The sequence below is a fragment of the Martes martes genome (genome assembly GCF_963455335.1).
Source record: "Martes martes genome assembly, chromosome: 16".
NCBI classification, from domain to species: domain Eukaryota; kingdom Metazoa; phylum Chordata; class Mammalia; order Carnivora; family Mustelidae; genus Martes; species Martes martes.
This window is the reverse complement of record NC_137904.1, coordinates 42,119,873-42,143,308: the sequence shown is the minus strand read 5'-3', so window position 1 is coordinate 42,143,308 and position 23,436 is coordinate 42,119,873. Positions and strand designations below refer to the sequence as shown.

The following is a 23,436-nucleotide window of genomic DNA, read 5'->3' as shown; positions in this document are numbered from 1 at the left end:
GCTCCATCCCAGGACCCCAAGATCATGACCTGAGCCAAAGGCAGATGCTTAACCAAAGGAGGCCCCCAGGCATCCCTGCAGCCACCATTCGGTAATGCGAATGAGATTCCACCTCTCCCCTGCTCAGCACCCCATCCTGGGCTCCTGCCGCCCACTGCAATCAAATCTAAGTGTCCCTTAGATGTGTCCCTCCCGTGTCCCTCCCTCTCCGTGATGTGTCCCTCCCTCTCCAAACTCGACTTCTCTACCGGCTTCTTTCTCACTGTGTCAGGGCACAGGGGCCTTCTCTAGCGAACAGACCAAACGTTTCCTTTCCTGGGGCCCTTGACCATGCTGTTCCTTCTGCCCGAGCCCCTTCTCTCGATTCTCTGTGTGGCCTCCCTCCTGCCCATTAGGTCTGAACTCAAACGTTACGCGTATCACCTCCTCAGCGAGGCCTTCACAGACCCTGTTTTTCTAAAGGCTGCTCCCCATTACCTGCAAACATAAAGGCCATCACGTCACCCAGTTCATTTTCCCGGGGTGCTAACTGCAACTTCCCATTATGCTGGATGTGGATCTCTCCAATAAGCGGTAAGCTCCTGGGGGCGGGGAGCTTGTCTCTCCTCTCCCGTCCACATCTAAGAGCCTAGAGCGCCCACAGGCGCAGGGTAAGAGCTTCTCAAAATTCACTGAATAAACAAATTAATCGTCCTCAGAGCATGCTAAAGGCAGGGACTCTATCTCCCCCATCAGACCGAGGGCTCCTCCCTTCCTTGGGCTGCTGATCTACCCACTCCTCTTCACCCACCACGGGCCTCTGCCCTCCAAGCAAACCAGGTGAGGAGTTTCCATGGCAGTAACACAGCCCCATCTGGCCACGAGCCCTGCCCACCACCACAAAGCTGCTGGTCCCAGACAGGATCATTGGAGCAGGAGACGGCATGGCCCTCCAGGGGATTTTTTTTTTTTTTTTTTAATATCAGAGTGAGGTGGTGGCAAGGGGCCCCTTTGAGACCAGACTAGCTGGGTGACCTTAGACAAGTCAAGTCCCCTCCCTTGGCATCAGTGTTCCCTATTGGTAAAATGAAAAATGTACTAGCGGGTCTCCAAGGTTATGCCCAGCTCATGCGCTAGGTCTGTGACTGCAGGGACCTGTGACACCCGTTCCCCCTTGCCCCACAGAATGGCCTCTGAAAGAGGCTGGGGGCTGGATGGAGGTCACCCAAGAGACGCTGGATTTGCTAGAGCAGACAACAGCCGGCTGGCCATCGGTTCCCCAGACAGACTAATGGCCTGCAGCTGACTTGAAGACCCCTCCCCTAACTCCCAGGTCACAGCAGCAAGGGGACAAGGGAAACAGGTCCTGGCCAAGCCAGGAGTGGAAGGCCCTGTCCTCTAGAACTGATCAGTGAGCAGGAAGGGGCCAGCTCCCCTCCCTGCCCGAGAGACACTGTGCCGGGCCTGCCGGGGGCCATCCAGAGCTGGGGGCCAGGCTACCTGGCGGCCAGGAGTCAGTCGTTCTCCCCAGGCCCTCTGAGGGGCTCCAACTTTGGGCTGGCAGGGTTTGTCCACCCTGGCTCCCCTTCATCAGCCCACACAGCTGGTCCCTGCTTCCCTCCTGGGCGACCCCTCACCAAACCTGCCCCTCTAGGGCCCTGGGGCTCAGGGGAAGGCCCCATCACCCCCATAGCCACCAGCTGCCTCCTCTATCCTCTCTCACCACTTGGCCATCAGCAAGCTCAGGCCATCCCTTCTGCAGGCTCTCCAAATTGTCCCTCCCCACTGGCCCCATGCCAGGACCTTGGTCAGGGCCCCCACTCTCGCACACCTGGACAACAGCAAAGCCATTGTCTTCTCCTGTCATGGGCATGACCCTTGCCTCCTAAGCTCACATACCTCCCACCCCCATTGGAACCCCTGCAAAGGCTTGCCATGGCGGGGGTGAGGTCCTGCGAGCAGGCGCCAGACTCCCCACCTCGACTTCCCCCTCTCAGCCTGGCTCGAAGCCACCTAGCACACCCTCCGTTCCGCCCCCCCACCACCGACCATCCAGGAGAGTGTCTCCACTGTCCGAGCACTCCCCTCCCTCCCTGCTTTGTGGATTCTCACATACCCTTCACATCACAGCCTCCTGGACACCTTTCTGCAGTCCTCCGAGACTGGGGTCACCTACTACACACCACTCCGCTCCACTCCTCCCCTCTAACAGTCACACACTGGCAACCATGTGCTTTCTCGGCTCATCCTCAGCCCCAGCAGGGCAGGACTGGCCTGGCCCCCTCTCCATGAAATACCCAGAACCTTGACCGCAAATCAGGAGCTTACCACGAACTCCATCATTACCACAGACTGGACAAGGGCAGTGCTGAATGCCTGCCCCGCCTGGCCTACCCGGCTCACTTCCCCTCACGCCAGCTCAGGGTGCAGAATAACCCAGAATGTCCCTATCTTACAGATTGGAAAAGTGAGGCACAGAGGTTACAGGGGCTGCCCAAAGCCTGATGCTGGCCATGAGTGGCCGGACAGGAACTCCAAGTCTGTATGACTTCCCCAGGTACAAAACCCCTAGAAGGCAGGATGGAAAATTCCAACCACAGCAGAAGACAAGCTCCCTAGGCCAGGCCCCGGGTACACTTTTGCTCAGGTTAACTCATTTAATCCTCAGCAATGGGGGTGTATGTGCTAGGGGTTGTTGTTAGCTCTATTTACAGACAAGGAAACTGAGTCATAGACAGCTGAGTCATCCAAGCTGCCCCCAGCAAGGCATGATGCCGTCAAGGGCCAAGCCCAGCTTTATGCTAACCACTCTGCTCACTTCTGCCTGGGCTGCGTCTCCTCCTTCCTCCTCCACCACAACCCGGCCTGGGATGGCCTTCCCAGGGGCCCCACCCTCTCACATCAGGATCCTGTTTGTCTCCCCCTGCCACCCTCGGGCCCAGCCATTTTCATCGCTCACCTGGATTGCTGCAGTGGCTCTTACTTGGTCTTCTCGCCTCGGCTCGGCCCCTCTCTAATTCATTCCCCAGGAAGCTGAATCAAAGGGGCCCCGGAGCTTTCAGGGGCCCTCAGGATAGAGACTAAAATCGCTCCTTGTCCTGCAAGATCCCTGAAAAGGCTGACTTCTGCCTTCTTTTGGGGCCTCAGCTCCCCTAAGAGAATCGCCCTGGCCTTGCTCCCTTCCTTTCCCTGAGCCCCCGTATCCATCTTTGGGGTGATCCGCTAACCAAGGCTCACTGTCCGAATTTCAGGCACGCTGACCAGACCCCTTTCACCACAGAGCCCATCTCTCTGATTAACCTCCTTTTCATGAGTTCTTTAGGTCCCCCAGGAAGTTCTTCCTGACCTCTAATCTCCACCCCTCACGCTACAGCCTTGGCTGGCCTTCTCTGGCTCCAGAGGCTGTGGGGTGGGTGCAGAAGCTGGAGAGTTCTGCCAGAGACAGCTTCCGTCCACCTCCATCTCATCCCGGCAAGCACCTTACCTTCCCCTTCTTGGTGAGGACCTGCTTATAATACAACCAGCCTTCTCTCCTGATGTCGCTGAAGGTGGCGTCTGAGAGGTCAGAGGTCGAGTGGCGCTTGGAAGGAGCATCTGCATCTTCGGAAGTGCCCCAGCTATCCAAGGACTGCAGCAAGACAACGGAGGGCAACTTAGGGGGGCTCCCACGGTGCCAGCATGCCAGGAGCCCCATGGGCCTGGTGCAGCCCCGCAGGCTGCCGTGCTGTGTGGCCTCAGGGGCCCTGCTTGCCCTCTCTGGTCCACTGCACTGAGGTCACGGGACGCATGCACTGAGGAAGGCAGAAAGGAGGAAAGGCCATGACCTGTCGACCCCATGCCTCCCCACGCTAGAAAAGCCAATCTGGAGCCTCCCGTCATTTTATAGACTCGAAGAAACTAAGGAAACAGAGGAAGTGATTGTGTCGACATGGAGTTAAATAAACAGGAAGTAGAAACATCAACAGAGGCTGAGTTTGCGGAGCAGGTAGTCATGTCCACAAGGAGTTAAACAGAGGAAGTGATAGTGTCAACATGACTCCAGCAACAGAAGTGACAGGTCAAGGGAGAGTTAAGTAAGCAGAGGAAGTGATAAGGAGTAAACCAGGTGACAATGGCCTCAAGGTGTCAAATGAACCGAAGATCCCAGATCTCGAGGGTTTGAAATCAAATGGCTCTTCCGGTCTGTCCCTAATCACAAAGAGGGAGGGCCATCTTAGAACTGAGCCCCCGCTTGTCCCCAGGTGCAGAGCCTGGGAACTCCAGCCTGTCCTTTGCTCTCAATCCTGGATCCCCCTCCTTGCCCATGTCCCCTGTCCCCTGAAGATGCCGCACACATAATGCCCAACGCCACCCGGTGCAGGCAGCTTTAAGTCCCCACAGGGAGCAAGGAGGCCAAGTGAGATCGCTGTCCTCGCGGAGCTTACATTCTAGCTGGGACCCAGGCAAGAAAGGGGATGGATGCATAGATCGTGTCAAGGGAGGACCGCTGAGGAGAAAAACCTAGGAGCTGGAGGAAGGCGTGACATGACGGGGATGAAGGCTAAACCCTCAGAAAAGCTGGGAAAAACCTGAAGAAAGTAACCAAGTGAGTCACGGGGCTATGGAGGGGAGTGTGTGGAAAGGGTGTTCCAGACGGGGTAACGGCAAGGGCCACGGCCTCACGTGGGAGGGCGTGGGTGTCTCTAAGTGAGACGGACGCCACACCAGGGGCATCGGGCCCAGATGGGGAAGGGCAGACGGGAGCTGGAGGAGACCATGTCCGGTCACTGGGCTCCGCGGCTGAGGCAGCAGTCACTCCCCAGCCCCCCGGCACTGTCGCCTGCACGTGCCCTCACCACTCACCCCGTCAGTGAAGAAGCTTCGCAGCATCCGCAGGCTGGGGACTCGGTTTGGCAGGCGCCTGGGTGCGAGAACGGAGTGTGAGGGATGTGGGGGGCACAGCTAGGACTTTCCCCCCTAAATCCAAAGGCTCTGGAGCCTTCCAGGGAGGGAGCTCATCACCCTGGTGTGTAGAGGACCCCCAGAGGGGGTGGCGGTGCTGACTCCCAGGTAGGATGGCCACGGCCCGTCCTCACCTCAGAGCCCTGCCCTCCTCCCGGAAGGTGTTGAGCCCGTCGTCGCAGGACTTGGAGCGCTCTGTGGTGATGGCGAGCAGGTAGGAGGAGCGGCGGCCAGCCTTGATGCTGCCTGCAAAGCCACCCACAGTGGACCACAGGGTCAGCAGGGTGGTGGGGTGGGGGGCTCCCGTAGCCCTCCCGTCTGGGCCGGGCCAGGAGGCGACTTTGCCCAGGGGACCCCGGGGGTAGCAGAAGCCAGCAAGAAGACGCCAGACATGAGGCAGCGGTAGCCCACCAGAGACCCCCCGAGGACCAGACAGCAAGGGAGAGGATGGGGCTGGGGTTCAGGGAGCACTCACTGCAGTCCTGGGAGTAATGGCGGCCAAGGGCAAAGGTGAAGGTTGGGGAGGAGGGGCTGGTGCCCAGGACAGGGGCTGAATTCATGGCGCTGGAGACCACGGCGGAGGCGGGGACATGCTTGGCTTGGAGGTCAATGCTGGGGCTGGTGGGTTCATCTGCAAGCAGAGGGAATGGTGGGTAAAGGTGGCTCAAAGCTGAACATGCCCACCCCATCCCCAGCCTCACCTCCAGGCCCAGCCCACATCCCCAATGCTCAAGTCCTCCAAGGCCCTGCTAGCGATATGCCCGTGGCCAAGGGCTCCCCCACACCCCCAGATTGTGAGCTCAGCCCCTGCCTCCCAGGTGGGGTGGTTCTTTACACTGAGGTGTGACCCAGGCCGGAGACTGAGCCACCCTCCCTAGACTGGGCTCCTAGACTAGGAGTCTCTTAAGGATAAAGATGGTCTCCCCTCATCAGTTGGAGGCTCCTTGAAGACAGGTGCTATGTTTCTCCCTCAGACTGGGAGTAGTTTGAAAATAAAGGATTTACCTCTTGCCCCAGACCAGGAACTTTACTAAGGCTGTGTCTACCTGCTCAGACCAAAGGCCAGCCGGGGCTGGGTCTCCTCTGCCTCTTCTCCCTCACTCCCGTGAGCTCACACAGGGTGAGCTCGGCACGCTCAGCTCCAGGGACCATCTCTCGGCTCCTGGCTCCCAGTCTCATGATCTTGCATCTGGTCTTTCTCTCAAGCCCCTAGATCCAGCCCATCCTGCACCCTCATGGACAATAGAGTGGTTCCAGCCCCACTTTCATTCCTGATATGGAGGTGAGGCACAGCCCTCTAGCGAGGCCAGAAACCTGGGAATCAGCTGGCCTCTCCACTCTTGCCTCTCTCTTATCCAACATCTGTTCCCCAGGCAGCAAACCTTCAGCGTCCCCTGTGCTCTAAGGATAAAGTCTACATTCCCCAGGGACTGACATGGCCCTTCTGGCCCTGTTCTGATGACCTGGAAGGGCACCCAGCCTCTCTCACTTCAAGGTCTTGGCACAGTCTATTCTCGCCCAGAACGTTCCCCCCTGACTAACTCCTTTTCATCCTTCAAGTCTCAGCCCTAATCTCCTTTCTCCAAGATTCTCTCCTTGGCGACCACGCCCCAATCCAGGCCATGTCGCTCTTCTCTGTCTCCTAGAGCTCGCTATACTCCCATCACACACACACACACACACACACACACACACACCCCATGGGGTTGTTCTTGTCCCATCATCTGATCACCTGTCCCAGCTGTGGGACCACACACTCCAGGAGAGCACGGAGCCTCGCACGGTGCCTGACAGAAGTATTTGTTGGAGGGAGGGTGGATGGAAGGAACGAAGAGTGACGGGAACAAAGGAAGGGTAGAATAAAGAAAGGATGGAGGGACGGAAGGGAGAAGTGAATGAACAAAGAGAGGGAGGAGAAAGGGAGCAGGAAAGAAGCAAACTGATGAATGGGTGGGCGAGGTGGTGGGTGGGTGGGTGGATGGGCAGACAAAAGGGAGGGAGAGAGAGAAGGAAGGAAAGACAGAAGGAAGTAAAAACAGCTAAAGAGAAGGGGGGAGAAGGAAGAATGGGAGGGAGGGAGGAAAGATGGCTGGAGGACAAATGAACAGAAGAAAGGATGACAGAAGGATGCAAGAGAGCACGGAAGGATGGATGGATGGATGGATGGACAGACAGAGAAACAGACTGGTCCCATCAGCACTCAACCCAGAGTTCCACCCATGGTGACAGGTGGGTGGGGTAGAGCCGGGCACAGACGACCAAGTCTCCCAAGACAGCCACCTGCACCATCACTCACCAATGAAGGGAATGGAAGCCAAAGAATCTTCAGTGGTGGCCAAAGGGGCCACCTTCCTGCCCAGGCGTTCTACTCGCCCACTGGTCTCTGGCTCTGGGGACTCTTCACCAAACCCAAGGTTCATCTGTCTTGCAGGGGGCAGCTGGACCTTGCGGCCTGTGGGAGGCTTCTGCCTCAGGATCACCTCGTCGCGACGATCTTCGGTGGGAGGCTCCAGGGCCCGGGTGCTGGGTTCTGGGCGGACAACCCTGGGCGGTTCCGAGGTCTCCGGTGGGAACGATGCCGGGGACTGAGCCAAGCTGAAGGTGGGCAGCCCCCCAAAGGGTGAGTCCCGGAAAGACAGTGCGTGCAGGAGGCCAGTCCGGCGCTGGAATGATGGACTGTAGCTCCGGTATCCAATGTACCCGATGTCATCCAGGCCTTGGAGGCCAGGCGGGGGCTGGGCCTGGGGCGCGGGAAGGTCCCTGGAGGAGCAGGCAGAGGTGCGGGCCGATGGACGCTGGGACGCCCAGCCACAGCGCTCAAAACGGGGTGACACCAGTGCTCCCGGCCCCAGTGCCTCGGCGGAGCGGGTGGCCCGGCTCAGGTAGTCATCAGAGCGAGCCCGGTGCCAGCCTTCCTGACCCAGCTGGCTCAAGGCACCCTGGGAGGTGGAGCAGGGCCATGGGCGGTGGGCAGTCACGTCCTCCAACCGGTCCTGGGAGGCACTGCGGGCCCGGGGGGGCATGGCAGGGCACCGTCTCTCCCCCGCCCTGCGGGGTACCTGGTTTGACAGCCAGTGTGACAAGGCCTGCTGGCATTCCAGTCTGCTGGGGGGCACCCGGCCGCCAGGCTCGGGGAAGGCACGGGGCGTCCGGGGCTCCGAGGGGAGGCGGGGGAAGGCACCAGGGCTGGGGCGGGGCTGGCTCATCCCCAAGGAAGGGTTGTCTGGATGGGTGCGGGTGGCAGAAGGGACACGGGGCCCCGGGTCACTCCAGGCAGCAGGACTCCGGGGGTCACTGGGTGGCGCTGAGAGGGGCTCAGGCACCATAGTGGCCCAGGCGGAGACCCGGGCTGGCGGGGCGTAAGTCTTGCGATGGTAGCAGATTGGGGGTGGCTCTGGGATGCTCCGGGCCTCTCCGGAATACGGCTCGTTTCCCTTCAGGTAGGCATCCTGGGAGTAGGCCTGGCAGGGGACACAGAGGCAGGTGAACAGGGTGAGACGAGTCCCACAGGGCAGAACTATAGTAGCCCTGGGAGGTCAGGACCCCAGAGAAGGGGACTGAGGGAAAGGACCAAGCCCTGAGTGGGTGGGAGAGGGAGGGCATGCTCCAAAGAGAGTCGGGGGAAGGGAGGGAGAGAACAAAGAAATTAGAGGCCTTTGAGAGTCTCACACACACATACACACATACACAGTCTCTCTCTCTCTCTCTCTCTCTCACTGGAGAAATAGCCAGGATTTCTCTAAGACTTATGACAAGGACTGCCTTTAGCCACAAACATTCCAACATCTGTTTTCTGGGGTCCTCCCCCCCATGCTGGCCTCAGCCGCCTCCCTCCTTCCTTACATCCAACAGTGCCCACGGTCCCTCTGTGGCAGAGCTGGAAAACCCCATCAGAGACCAGCCAAGGTGGCCAGAGACAAGAGGGAAAAGACTAAGGGGTGTGTCCACAGTGGGGTGGGCTGGGGATGGGCAGGGGCTGGGAAAGCCCGGCTGTCCCTCCATCCCCTGGACAGGGAGCTGGGGCCTGGCTCCTTGGCCAGCCCAGTGAGGAGAAACTTGCCCACCTCTTGCTCACTCTGGGCCAGGCTTGGGGGAGGGGCCAGACTGCCAAAGGGGCCTTGGGCCACCTTCTGCCACCCCAGGCCTGGAATCTGGCACTGGGAGCTGAGGCTGACGCTGCATTGCTGAGGAGGGACAGGGCCTACGCCCAGGCCCAGCCAAAAAAGGAGGCAGCCCCCAGGGACAGTGGCCTTGTGGCCCTGGCCTAGCCTGGCCCTTGATGGGTGCCGGGGGCGGGGGCGGGGGGGGTGCAGAGGGGGCTATCGCGGGGCGAAGTATCAAAGGCTGGGAGGGTGAAACACACAGACACACACACGGGCGCCCGCGTGCGTGTGCCACACCACAAGGAGATACTGGAAAATACACACCCAAAGACACACACACAGAGCGAAACACAATGAGACACAGACACAACAAATAACTCTATCTTCCGTCCCAGGCACACACATCATGTGATGAGGACAAGTTAGACCACACCCCCCCACACACACTCAGCCCCCTTTGGACCCACACACCCAGCCAGGGACACTCACGTACCTCTCCCTCCTGCCATCCTGCCGGCTCCCCGGGCTCCCGGCATCAGGGCGGTGGCGGCAGCATCTCGGCCAGCCTCCGCCCTCCCCCCTGCTCGGGGCTAACCCCCACCAAGCTCAGCGTCAGCCCAGCCTCTGTTACCCCCCACCCCCAGTCTGCCCTCCCTGTGGCCACCCTCAGCCCCCACCGGCTCTCTCTCTCTCTCTCTCCCTCTCCGGCCGGCGGGAGGAGGAGGGAGGGGAAGATGGGTGTGGAGGGGGCCTCGCTGCGTCGGCGGTGGCGTCAGCAGCTGCCGCGGCCCCATTGGCCTCCAGCCTTGGCTCCCAACCACAGGAATGCCTGGGCCCCACCCTCTGGCTGGCCTAGGATGGGGTGGGGGGCCGGCAGAGGGCCCCAGATGCTGACATCTGGGGCTGCCTGCCCGCCTGAACTCGAACCTCTCTCGATAACACAGCTCAAGGCAGCCCCTCTCCCCACCCCAGCCCTCCTCTGCCCTGGCAGGGAGAGATCCTGGGGAGCCCTAGATCCTTCCCTGTCACTCCCGCAGGACTCAGCCTGGGGCAAGTGTACCCGCAGGGCCTTTGAGACTTGTGGGGAGCCATCCACCTCTCTGGGTCTCCAGACTTACCTCCCCCTCCCCAGGAAGGACAGGGGACAATCCAGGTCAGAGGGTGGAGGTTCCCAGAGGGGCACGGTGCCAAGCATGGCACTGTGATTACAGGGATTATGCGAGCACATCCAGGGCCGAGGCCAGCCCAGCAGCTCCCAGGGCCTTCTGGGTTTGGCCCTCGGCCTTCCCCCAGGGGGCAGTGACCTTGGGGGCAAGCAAGCTGGCATCTGGCTTAGGCCCATGAGATCAGGAAACTGGACACTGGGCAGAGAGGACTGGCCTGGGCTCTGGGCCAGGACTGGGGTCAGGGTGCCCAGAGAGACGGCCTGTGTGTGTGTGTGTGTGTGTGTGTGTGTGTGTGTGTGTGTGTATGTAGACAGGGACACACGTTAGTGCAGGGTACCCTGCGTGCAGTCTGGGCGCCTGCTCTGTGTGTGGCAGACCAAGGCTGGGTTCTGGGTGTTGCTGAAGTGCCTCAGGGGGAGGGGCACTTGGCCTGTGTACCCCAAGAGTGTCAGTTTGGGTGACGGGGCTGGCAAACCCGGCCGGAGCACGCTGTGGTGTCTGTGGGCACACATGCTGTGACCATGGTGAGCCTCTGTGATGTCAGGGAGTGTGCATGTGGTGGTAAGTTGGGGTACACATGCTGTGACACCCCGAAGTATGTTGTGCTGGTGTGACGTTTGTGTCCCGGGAGACTTGAGGAGGTGTGGGGTTGTGGCCCTGTGTGTGGTGCCGCACGGGCCTGGGGCGGTGTGTGACTGCACACGGGGAGCGGGATGAGGGGTGGGCACCGTGGCGTTTGTGTTGTGTGGCTGCGTATCTAGCGTGTTGTGTGTGTGCAGTGAGTGGTGCATGGCGTGTTGTGCGAACAGCAGCAATCGAAGGTCGGGTGGTGTGTATGTGTGTGTGCGTGTGTGGGGGGACACAGCTATAGGAACCAAGTTCCCACGGGGCCAGGCAGGGAAGGGGTGTGGAGAACAGGCTCCTGGGAGCCGATGAGAACGTGCCAGTCTGGCAGGGCCTGCTGGGCCACCCTCCTTTCAGATACCCTGGCAGGAATCTGGCCTGCCAAGGCCAGCGCCTCCCCCTCCCCCAGCACAGACAGCAGCCCTGAATGAAGCAACAACCAGCCCCAGCCCCGGGATGGGCCTGGCAGCCCCGATTGGGCAATGCCAGGCTGGGGCTGCCCCCGAAACTCTAATCTGCCTCCCAAAAGGTCCAATGCACAAGGGAGGCCCAAGGAGAAGGGACGTATTGTGCCCCCAGGCCCCAGGGGCCCTCCACCTCTGACAGCAGGACTGGACTCACCAGCTGGAGGATGTCCTCGTCCTTGGGCATGATGGAGAGCTCCAGAGTATCATCGCTACAGAGATAGGGCAGGGGGTCAGGCCAGGCGGAGGCAACAGGGTCTGGGAGAACAGGGATCCTGGTCGCCAGGACACCCCCCCTCACCCCCTCAGGGGTCAAGGCGGTGGGATACAGGGAGTGGGCTGGGAGCTATTACAGTAGAAGGGAGGCAGGGGGCGCTCACCTATTCTGGATCAGAGCTATGACCTGGGAGTAGGTCTTCCCAATGACGCTCTCCCCGTTCACCTTCACCAGCCGGTCTCCTGGAGAAAAGGGGCAGGGTCGAAGTGTGAGCAGGCCAAGGGGTGGCCTGGATCTGAGAATCCCATCCTGACTGGAGGGTAGGGAGAAGAGACCCAGGGAAGTATAAGAAACTGGGAAATCCAGACAGCTCACCTGTGCGCAGGCCCGCTCTGTGGGCAGGGCCGTCATCCTTCACATTCTTGACAAAGATGGTATCCATGGGCTCCAGGCGGTGGTGCCGGGGGGAGGGCCCTGGTGGGCATCAGCCAGGTTAGCTGGGGGGGGAGCTGCTGAAGGTCACACCCATGCACAACTACACACACAGGGGACATACACTCAGAAGGATCACACCCGCACAGACACAGATGTGGACCTGTACGTTCACAGAGACGGGGATGCACGGGTGGGTGGTGGGGGGAGACCAGAGGACACACCCCTGGGAGAACAAAAACCCACATGGAGGAAAACCTACACGGACACACAGGGTCACTCCTTAAATGCCTCTTGCGCCCCAGCACTGTGCCAGAAAGCAGACTAATAAGGACGGACAGATGGACAGATGGACGTGGGCCTTGCCCTCCTGGAGCTCCCTGGCCAGCGGGGCAGAACGTCCACACCCACAGACCCGTGGACAGCCGCAGAACAGCCCTGCAGCTCAGACGTGCAATGCCCACACCTCCCTTGTACCCCTTCCCCAGGGTGGCGCTCTAAGCAGAGCCCTCCAGCTCCCGAGATGGACGCTCACCCCCTCTGGACATCACATTACACCCCAGCAATTATCCTCTGCTGCTGTCTCCATCAGAGGAATGGGTCTCTTCTGGCTCTTGCCCTCATCCCTACAGGCCTCTGGGATGGGGACTCGGGGAGACTTTTTCACCACGGCTGCCCCGCAGAAGCCCCAGTGGCAGATAAAGAAGGATGCCCGTCTTGAATACCTTGGGTGGTGGAACGGGGCCCTTGGGGCTAGCAAGGGTGACAGCCAGGGGAGTCAGGCCCACATCGGAAAAGATAAAGACCTTAGGGGTCCCCTTACACTCAACAGAAGCCCAGTATCTTTACCCCTGAGGACAGCCACTGGTCAGCTGCATCCTACCGCCAGCCACCGGGCTCTGCAGCCCTTGTCTGTGCCTCATTCTAGCCTGGGAGTAACTCCCAGGGGCCAGGGGCCAGGGGCCAGGGGCCAGGTCTTAGAAAGCCACTGGCTCCCCAGAGCACCCCCAACTCCCAGCGTGGAATGCAGGCCCAGAGGGAGAGAAATTGAGAAAAGAAAAGAAGGATCGAGAGAGAGAGAGAGAGAGAGAGAGAGAGAGAAGATATCCAGAGTGGACATAGGGAAGAGCAAAGACTGGAACAACAGTGGGGGGGGCAGTGGACAGCAAAATTCTGGCTGACTTTGGGTAGAGAGGGGAGAAACAGAAGCTGGAGGACAGGCCCCAGCCCCAGCCCCAGCCCTAGGACCTGCCCCCACCACTCCTTACCTCCTCCTCCTCCTCCTCCTCGTCCTCCATTCTCTTCCTCCTGCAGGGGACAGAGAGGTGGGTGTGGGCCCTCCATCCAGCCCTCAGCAGCTCTGCCTGGGCGGGACCCTCAAGCTCCCCCACCCACAGCCTCACTCTTATCTTCCCACAACTAGCCCAGCACCCCTGGGAGGGGGGTGTCAGTGGGGACATCAAGTCCCAGGGAATGTTCCCCAGTAACAAGAACCCTCTCTCGTGACTGATGATCCCACAGCCTTGTATCTCAGCCATCTGAAAGCCCTCAATCCAATGGGGGACCCATGACCCCTACCCCTGGGGAGCTCAAAGCCCAATGGAGGCAGTTCCAAACAGGCTAACCCACAGAGAGGATCCAGGCCCACACAGATAAGCAGGGAGGACAAGTGCAAACGGTGGCTATCAGCTCTTAGAGAATGGAAGGGAAGGCCTGATTAGCACCCCTCTGGGGGAAGGGATTTTAAGGCAAGTCTGAGGAGGGAGGGGAGAGAGCACTGTGGGGAGCAGAGGGGCCCAGGCAGGCAGGCGCTGGGCCGCAGAAAGAAGAAAGCATTTGTGGGACTGGATCAGCTGAGCCGAGGGAGGAAGAAAGCGACACCAGCAAGTGCCAGAAGTCAGACGAAAGTGTTTGGGGTTGAAAGGAGAGAAAGAGGGAGCCAGTGAAGGTTCCTGAGTGGGAGAGAGTGGATGTGAGATGCCAGTTAGGGAAGAGGATTCTAGCATCTAGCAGAGCTCAGAAATGGAGTCCAGGTGACCCACGAGGGAGGCCCCTGGGATCAGCCTAGTAGTGAGAGGGAGAAAATGGATCTGGGGAGGAAACAGCAATGAGGGAGGAGAGAAGGTCAGGGAGACAGGACAGGGCCACCAGACGGCACACTAGAGCCGGATGAGATGCTGGGCGTCATCGGATCTACCACTCTCCACAGACCATCCATCCATCCACGCAGATGACAGGGCATGAGTTGTCCAGGGTCACTCAGAGGCAGTAGCAGAAGCAGGGCTGAAATCCAGGACTCTCCGGCACCCCAACTGGGACACGAAGGTGACTGGGCCCTGCCTGCCTGCTGATGTGAGCTGACAGCACAGTGAGGTGGTGGCAGGGGCAGATAGATGCATTTAGACCGCTGAGCTCCCTGAGGGCTCCCAGCCTTGGGCAGATCTGGAAACTGGATGGAGCCTGTCCCTGGCTGGCCCCGCCTGTGGTCTTCCAGCACCCCACATGCGTGAGGTCTCTCTGAGACAGGCCTACCACCCAGCCTGGATCACTCAGGCTGCATCTGTCCCACTCACCCCTCAGCAGGGTCCCCCAAGAGAAGGTGGCAGGGGGACATTCTAGGGAAGAAGGAAAGGAAAGACTGGAGGTCCCAGGGACCTAGAAGGCTGGGGCCCTTGGGCATCAAGGAGGGCCTGTGCCCCTCCCTCTTACATACCATCACCCTCAGCTTACACTCTTAAGCACAGCTGCAGCCAGTGGGAATCCTTTATGCAGGGGTTCCCAGATTCACACACGGATGAGGGCGCACCGGGCCGTGTACACGAGATGCATATTTACAGATATCCGTGGATACAGACGGACAAACACACATGCGCACGACCAATAGATGCGCACCCGGCTGCACACACCAAGTCATGCCAGTTCACAGACATAGGCAAGGCCTTGGCTCTCTGTCAGGTGGGACTGAGCTCCCCAAGGGACAGCCCCCAACAGCTGGTCCCAGCCCAGAGGGAAGGGGAGAATAGGGTTCACTGACTCCAAAATAAATCTGTTTCCTTCCCTGCTGGGAGACAGGTGGGGGAGGGAGCAGGGCCCTCCTGGTTCCTGGTTCCTGCCTGGGGCCCCCTGGCCTGCCTCTCCCTGAGTGCCTGCTTCCCAGGCAGGGAGGCCCTCCCCCGCTCAGCCCACGCTGCAACCCCAGTGCCTGGACTCAGAGAACCTGACGTTTAGATGAGGGCCAGAAGGGCTCTTGGGGGTCAAGTAGGAGGAGAAATGGAGCCCAGAAGACAGGGAGACCCTCTCAAGGTCCACAGTGAGGTAGGAGCTGCAGCGGGATTAGAACCCAGGGCACCCTCCGCGCAGCCCGCTGCTCTCCAGAGCACAGAGCCCAGGCCAGAGCGGACGGGGACACTCCAGGAGTGCCAGAGGTGTGTGGAGACAGACTCCCCAAGAGCTTGGGCCAGGGAGGGGGACAATGAACCCAGCTCAGAAGCAGCCAAAGAGAACACAGAGTCCCTGGAACTCCATCTTTCAGAGAAGATAGAAGGTTGTTCACCTTCCAAGGGCCAAGAGTCTGGCGGTGGGCATGAGCATCCTGGCTCGCCCAGAACCATTCACCCGCCCCTTCTCCTGGGAAGACCAAACCCAGAGCAGTTAGGGAGCTAATCCACACTCACACAATGCAAATGACCCAGCCAGGGCTGTCCCTGCCTCTCTGGGACCCTCCTTCCCTCCAGGCCACAGAAGGGCTATGGAGGGGGTGGGGCAGAGGGATCTCCCCTCCCCCCATTAAGGCTTCCTCAGGTGGGGCCAGGGCGGCGGGAGGAGGTAGGGGTACCTTCAGGCTGCAGTGCACCGCTGACTCGGGTGGGTACACGATGAAGTGGCGGAGGGTGAAGCCAAAGCCATCCTGGAGACTTTTGTGCAGCAGCAGTGTCCGCGGCCCCTGCCAGGGGAGAGGGCGCCCCGGGGAGCACCCATCTCTCGGGCCCAGTGGCAGCTGTGGGAGCACAGGGAGACAGGGTTGAGTGGCCATGTGGCCCACACCCCTGAGTCTGCACACTGCCTCCCGCAGCCAGGAGGAGGGATGGGGGACAGCTGGGGGGGGGTGTGGGCCCTGGGGGGGTTCCAGGCCCCCTCCCCTGCTCCCCACCACCCCCTCCTCCTTACCCTCTTCTTTCCTCTCCCACCCTCCCCAGCCCAAAGCTGCTTCTTTCTTTCTCTCCCCTCCATCCCCACAGGTCGCCTTTGCCTCCAGGGAAACAAGTCTCCCCAGCCAACCACAAACATTGGCAAATGTTCACTGAGCACCTACTATGCTCCAGTAACTGCACACACAGACTGCTTGTTGGGGAAGTGCCTGCTGCCGTCCATGCTCACTGCTGCCTGCTGCACCATCACACACACACACACACACACACACACACACACACACACGTCAGCACATACTCCTGCAGTGAGAACAGCACATACCCAGAGAAGCACACTTTTGTGCAAAGGTGCACAAGGACGGACACACAGAGGAGCAGACACACACACACTTACATTAGACAAACATGTGCACACCCAGTCGCACACAATCAGGGTCTTGCACAGCACATACACACAGACACAGGCCCCCGGCATATGCTGCAGACACACAGACACGCACTTGCGTGGATAGACGGGAGCGCAAAACACACATCCTTCAGGAGCAGCAGCGACAGCAGGTGGGGGACTAGAGCCACGAGGGAGCAGCCCAGACCCCAGACAACCAAAGGGACTTCCTGAGGCTCTGGAGCCCAGCCAGAGGCCTGGCTATTCGTGGGATGGAAGAGGGGAACCGGGTGGGGGGTTGGGGAGGACCTCCACTGCCCTCTAGTTGACCAGATGCAATCCTTGGGATTCCCCAAGATGACCTGGCAGAGGGTGTCTGAAGACCAGGGTTTGGGGACACACAGGTCTGCTTCTGGGGCAGGAGGGACAAGAGCACAGACACCCCCTGAGAGAGGGCTCTCTCTTCAGGTTCCTTGCTCAGACGCAGAGAGGGAAGGTGGGTGTCACAAGGTTGTCAGACAGACGTGTGACCAGGGTTGGTGGACGGCAAGTTGGAGAAGACGGTGAAAAGCCAGGATGCCTCCCTTGGGGCTTTTAACCCCCAACTGCAGGCATCCTAACCTATCTGAGGGCCCTCAACCAAACCTCAGAGGGCAAGAAACCCTTTTACCCCCACCCTCAGCAGTCCTCAACCCCCTACTCCTCCCAGCACCAGCACCAGGCAAGAGTCCTCAGGGGGAACAAAGGCAACTGGGTGGAGAGGGAAAAAGCCCATGGGCTCCGGGGGTGAGAACTTCCCTCCCCCACCCCCCAGTAAGTCCCTTTCTCCACTCCCCACCCCAGTCTAACAGCTAAAGAAAATTCAAATATGCCACTCCAATGACCGGATACTAAGACACTCCATGTATCCCTGCCCCAGCCTGTTCACACTTATGGTGGAAGGCAGACCTGGGCCCAGACCTTTTGCTAGGGATTTCTTTTTTCCTTCCTTCCTTTCCTTCTTTCTTTCTTTTTTTCTTTCAGATTTTGTTTGTTTGAGAGAGAGAGAGTATGAGAATGGGGAATGGGAGACAGAGAACCAGGCTCCCCCAATGTGGGACTCGATCCCAAGTCTCTGGGATCACAACCAGGGCAGAAAGCAGACGCTTAACCGACTGAGCCACTCAGGCGCCCTCACTAGGGACTTCTGTGCTGGGTGGAAAGTGGGACCGCAGTTACACAGGCTTGGGAGAGCAGGTGGGTCGTCAGGTCTCAGAAGATGAAAGAAAAACATGACAGAGGCGGGAGGCTTGCTTCACGTAGTCCCAGCGAACACGGCCAGGTGGAAGGTACGGGTGCCTGAGCGAGGCTCCAGGCCAGGGCAATCATTCCAATCAGATCCATTTAGAAAGCTTGTCAGATGAGGTTGTGAGCACTCATTCCCCTGAGAGGTCCAAGCAAAAGAACTCCCCAGTCCGGGCAGCCGTGGCATTCCATGGATTCCGGCATGGGGCAGGAGGCCTGGAGATGGACCCTTGGCTCCTTCCACTTGTAGCTACAGCCCCTCCCCACCAGCTCCACCGAGCCCCACACCCCCCCATGGGGAGGGGGTTCTGAAGAGTCCCAAAGAGAAAATTCTCTGGGAATTCTGCTGAGGTCTGAAATCCCCAGGATTTCCTATCTCTGCTGACCTGGCAAGGAACTGATGGGGGAGAGAAGAGGGCCTGGGGGACCCTCCCTGCCTGCTCCTACCAGAAGCCCCTGCTCCTCCCCAGTGTTAGCTGCTTCCCCTGCACACCTCTCCCCCCAGGCTCAGAGCTGAGGCTGTTTGCAGGGCCCATTGTTTTGCCGGTGTCCCGGATTAAGGTTTAAGCCACCAGCTGCCCCAGTGGAGAAGTGGCTGGGACAGGTCCCCGCACGCCCCCCACCCCTCCTCCAGCACACATCCTGCCCTGAGCTGCCAGCGGCCTGTGGGTGCCCCTCTCTGGGGGCCTGGCTGTAACCCAGGGCAGGGGGGCAGGCCTTCTCCTCTCAGGCCCCTTCTTGGCCCAAGCCCCACTGGCACCCCCTCCCTTGTCTCTGCCTCTCCCTTTCCTCTTTTCCTTCCTCCCAGTCTCCCTTCCCCCATCCCTTCCACCCAGCTCCTGAGAATGTCCCTGTGGGAATCCCCCCATCACAGCCACTACACCCCTGCCTAAAGAGCACACAACCCCCATCAACAGCTAGATCTGGCGGTGCCCCTGTGGGAAGTTCTTCCTTGGATTTAACCTCAATCTCTCACGCTATGATGCACACATTTCCTCTCCTCCCCTCTGACCTGGGACAACACCGGGTCTGGCTCTCGTCTTGACTGGGAGCGAGGGGGTAGACACAGAAACAGAGAAGGAGTCAGCATTGGGAATAGAAAGGCGACTAGATGGGGAAGGGGTTCAGCTCACACACATCCCTACTTCTGCCTTTCTGGGGGAGGCACAGAGACAAGGGGATAGAGAGAGAGAGACTTGGGGGGACACGGGGACATCACTGGTTACCACTCTCCTGGTCCAGATAGAGACATCCAGAAATGCCAGCTGATGGTGGGAAAAGGGCAGATGGCCCCAGGGCCACAAGTGAGACAGAGGACACATGGTAGGTTAGCAACAGCAGGAACCAGAACCCAGGAGTCCTGCTCCTCCCCGCTAGTAGCATAAAGAGGTCATTGCGGGAGCACAGCCTTCATGCTGGGCACGGTGCCCACTGTGACTCACACCCTACCAGCCTGGTCGATCCCGGACATCAGACCCACTGTCCCCACCCCCTATCTCCATGCCTGTCAGTCCTCTCCCTGAGATCACTCATTACTCCTCTGCCCACTAGGAAGCCCTCCTGTGCCCCTGTGCCCACCGCCCCTAACAGGGAGATGGCCGAACGATGCCCTCCACTCCACTTACTAACACCCTTGTCTGCCTCTGACTCAGGGTTCCTGCCCAGCAAACTCCTCGGGGGGTCTCTGTGCCCCAGCATCTCTTCCAACAACCCCGGCCCCTTCCATCCTTCCACTGCGTCTAAACCCAGAGGCTTGAGCCACTGGAGGCCGCCACCCAGACTGGGAGGTCCACATCCAGCACCCCCAGAGAAGCTCCCAGCCACAACCTGCCACCCTCGCCCACATCTCTCCAGCTCCCCGCTCCCTCCCCACTCCGGGGCCTCCGTCCCAGAATGCAGGTCGCACGCAGCTCAAAGAGCCCAAGGAGCTGGTGGCCCAATTGCACCCCCCACCCACCCCGACGAGGCCCCAGTCCCGCTCTCCGCCCGCCTCGTCCCGCAGCCCTGTGGCGCTCACCCTGGCATTGCGCGGCCCCTGCGCGCGGAGATCGCTGTGGGCGAGGCAGGGCAGCCAGAGACAGCGCGGCTCTGGGGCGCTGCAGTCCACGCCGACGGCTCGCTCCCAGCGCCAGCCCCGGGCCCCCGCCCGCTCCACGCGCCACACGGCGCTGCCCACGAGCGCGGCAGCCGGCGGGGGCCCCAGGGCCCGGCCGCCGCCCCGGCCCCACGGCGCCGCGGGCCGGGCTTCCGGAGCGGGGCACACCGCGCGGGGGACCCTGGGGGCTCCACGGCGCCCGGCCGGCTGCGTCCTCGGCCCCACGGGTGGCAGGCGGGCCCCGGGGGTCCCCGCCCGCCCCCCGGAGCCGCGGGTCCGGGACCCAGGGGCCCCGAGGGGATGGACGGCCCGCGCGGACGGCGGCAGGACGGCTGCAGCAGCTCCGCGCCTCCCGCGCCTCCCCAGCCGGAGAAGGCGCCTGAGCCCGGACACGCCGGCGAGTCGCGCCGGGCAGACACCTCCCCCTCCGGGGCGGCCCCTGTGCGCGGCCGCCCCGATGCCACACACTCACACACACCCACACACACGCGGGAGGCACTACACAGCGCCCCCGCGCAGCCGCACACCCCGGCCATGGGCACACACGTGTACACACACACCCTCACCCTCCCGCTCACGACGGAAGCTGAAACGGTGCCCCGGCCCACACGCCCGCAGAGTTGTACTTGACAGGACAGGGCGCATCCAACTTCACGTGCCCGAGAAACACCTTCACTCAGGCACACATGTACATGCACATCTACCCACCCCATACAGACCCACACAACACACACACACACACCCCTATACAGCCACTACTCTCCCATCCACACACACACTCACACTCACTCTCCGCCCGTCCACAGACCCCACATAAACGCACTGTTCCCCTCATATATGTGTTGTGGGGGGACACATTTCCATACATGCTTTGGACACCCTCCCAGGCAAATATGCCCCACACATCCCACACAGACACATTTGCAAGCATACCCACTGTGTTCCTAAAAGCACACCAGACGCCTCCCCGCCCCCCCGTACCCACCCATACACTCGCCACACACCCCACGAGACCCCCACGAAGGCAGCTAGATGACATGCATACATGGCCCAGAGACACACATTCCATGCATAGATGCTGCACCCCTCTGTTCTCACACACCCCTCTGTTCTCACACACACACACACTGCCCAGCACTGAGAGCAGATGGACTCTCCTAACACCCCGCACCAGACTTAGGATAGACCCTAAAGCTGCGGGTGGGGTCCCCACCACTGCTGATAGGGGATTGTGAGCAATCCTCTTCCCCAGGACCCCCTGCGCATTAGTTCCACCCAGAGGGGCCACGGCCAGGCTGACAATGGGTGCCTAGCTTGCCAACCCCCCACCCCAGCTTGTGAGTCAGACAGGAAGCTCATGTTGATGGCAGACCCTGCTTGCCTCCCCTTCCTGGCTCTCTCTCCCCAGGCCCCTTCCCGGGTGGGGCCAACAGGGGCCTTGGCTAGTAGGTGCATATTCGCCACCATGTCTGTCTCATTGGACGGTTCCCAGGGCGCTTTTCGCCATAGCCACTCACTGTGCCCCAGGCCCCGGGCTATGACCCCGTATTCCAGGAAAGCGATGGAGGCCCAAGAGCGCTTAGCTTGTTATGGCAAGCCAGGAACTCCAAGCCCAGGGCCCCTCACTCCAACTTTGGATCTTACACCCAAATTCTAGCCGGCAGCCAGGGAAGGGCAGTGGCGGTAGGGGAGCACCTCCAGCCCAACCCTGCTCCCTTATCTAGGAGTTCTGGGAGGAAGAGCCATAGGGCTGGGCCCTTGAGCGGCAACCACCAAAGGGAGGGCCCTGCAGAAGGGGTACCTCCCGCTGCCTGTCCCCATCCCAACACCTGTGTCCTCTGCAGGACAGTCACGGTGGTGGATCACGGTGGATGGGGTGGGAGGCGGTAGGGGAGGGAGATGGAGGGGGAGGAGAGGAACGGGGCGCCAGACCCAGGGAGGCAAACTAGAGGACTACTGGGCTGGGCAGGAGCGAGGGAGGGAGGGAGGAGGAAGGGAGGAGGAAGGGTGAGGGTGAGGCAGGCGAGTGGGGGCCAGGGAGCGGGTTTTGTTCTCCTGTTTCCTGTTTGCCGCTTGCTGGGCCCCCTGTGCAGGAGCTGGACCCCCCACCCCCACCCTGGCGGAAGCCGGACGGGAAGAGCAAGGCTGCCACGGGCGCTGAGTCAGGAGGGCTTAGGGGCAGAGTGGGAAAGAACCGCAGTCAGGGGGAGCATTGACCTGGCATCTCCATTAGCAGCCTCCCTGCCCCCCATCGCTGGAAAACCAAGGATTCTGGGTCAGGACCACTCCTGCCCTTGCCAGTCCTGTGCCTCCCTGTCTGCTCCCCCACTGAGGTCAGGCCTTCAGAGACCAGTTTGGAGCCCCACCACACGCTGTCCTTAGCCCTGTCACACTCTGTGGCCCCAATGGAGGGCAAGAGCCTCAGGGATGTCCTCCTTCAGAGTCCGACCTGCTCTCCCAGTACCTTCCAGCTGCCTGACTTCCTCTCTTCTTGCTGCAAGCCCAGTCCCTGATTCTGAGGAAATGGGGTTACTCTCCCTCCTCGTGCCCCACGGAGCCTCTCATGGCCAACAGGTGCTGCTGTGGGTCTATCAGGAATCCACTTCCCTCGAAACTGCTGAGGTTTCTGAGGGCTACAGGGAGGGGCAAGGCAGAGAAGCAGCACGGGGTTCCTGTGTTCAGAGACCTAGGAAATGATAAACCATATATGATGTCCACTTCCTGCCCTCTAATCTGGCTGGACAGCAAGGGGGTCCCCGTCTCTTCCAACCCAAACGTGCCCTTTCCCCACCCTGCCCCCTCAGCCCAGCTGCCTCCGCAGGGGTGTCAGGAAGGGGGTGCACACAGTAGAGCCTGGAAGGTTGTACAGAGTTTGAATAGATGATTCTACAGGTCTGGGGAGCCTCTCAGCCCCCTCCCCCATTTCCTCTGGGAAAGGAATGTGGGGTGGGTCCCAGAGAGGGGGGGGATGGGGCCCAGGGCTGGGAAATACCAGGCGGTGCTGAGATTCTATTCCAAGCCTTCCTGCCTGGTGTGAGTCCTCCTCCCCTGCACCCTCCCCAGCTTCCTCCCCCCAAATCAGGAATTACCCCGCTGAGCAGTCCCTCCCATCATCCTCTGGTTTGACCAGCTTGCAAAATCCATTCAACTTTATCTTGCTGAGGGTCCCTGGGATAGGGCTCGGGGGCTTCGCCTCCAAGGGGAGGGTGTCCAGTCTTCTCTCCAAATGAGATCATCATTCTTTACTGTTTGAAGGCACTTTCACTGGATTTCATGCAGCGTTTACCCTAAATTGGCTATTCAGGGATTGTGTTCCACCAGTCTTCAGATGCAGAAACTGAGGCTCAAAGAGGGCAAGTGCGTGGCTCAAGATGTCACTTTTACTAAGCTGAACCCCGATCCCAGACTAACTCAGATCTCTTTCTATTCCCCCTCTTGTTTATCCGTTCGACAACCGTGTCTTGAGTGCCTGCTGTGGGCCAGGAGCCAGGCCAAGGGCTGGGACACCTTGGAGAATTAAGTACACGCCTTGACCGCAGGGTGCTCATAGTTCTACTAGCATCCCAGCCCCCGAAACCTTTAGGAGCCCCCCAGTTCC

General features: G+C 60.3%; 1 protein-coding gene across 1 annotated transcript in view; it reads right to left on the bottom strand.

Moving 5' to 3' along the window:
* Window positions 1–23,436, bottom strand: part of ARHGAP23 (Rho GTPase activating protein 23) — a gene marked incomplete at both ends in the record, with an annotated part of 68,407 nt that overhangs the window by 27,241 nt on the left and 17,730 nt on the right. The window contains 10 exons of the mRNA XM_080827487.1: window positions 3,464–3,607; window positions 4,822–4,879; window positions 5,055–5,166; window positions 5,396–5,551; window positions 7,217–8,381; window positions 11,435–11,489; window positions 11,658–11,736; window positions 11,870–11,968; window positions 13,195–13,234; window positions 15,762–15,923. Of these exons, the coding sequence (XP_080683613.1) occupies window positions 3,464–3,607; window positions 4,822–4,879; window positions 5,055–5,166; window positions 5,396–5,551; window positions 7,217–8,381; window positions 11,435–11,489; window positions 11,658–11,736; window positions 11,870–11,968; window positions 13,195–13,234; window positions 15,762–15,923 (2,070 nt within the window). The remainder of the gene's footprint in view (window positions 1–3,463; window positions 3,608–4,821; window positions 4,880–5,054; window positions 5,167–5,395; window positions 5,552–7,216; window positions 8,382–11,434; window positions 11,490–11,657; window positions 11,737–11,869; window positions 11,969–13,194; window positions 13,235–15,761; window positions 15,924–23,436) is intronic.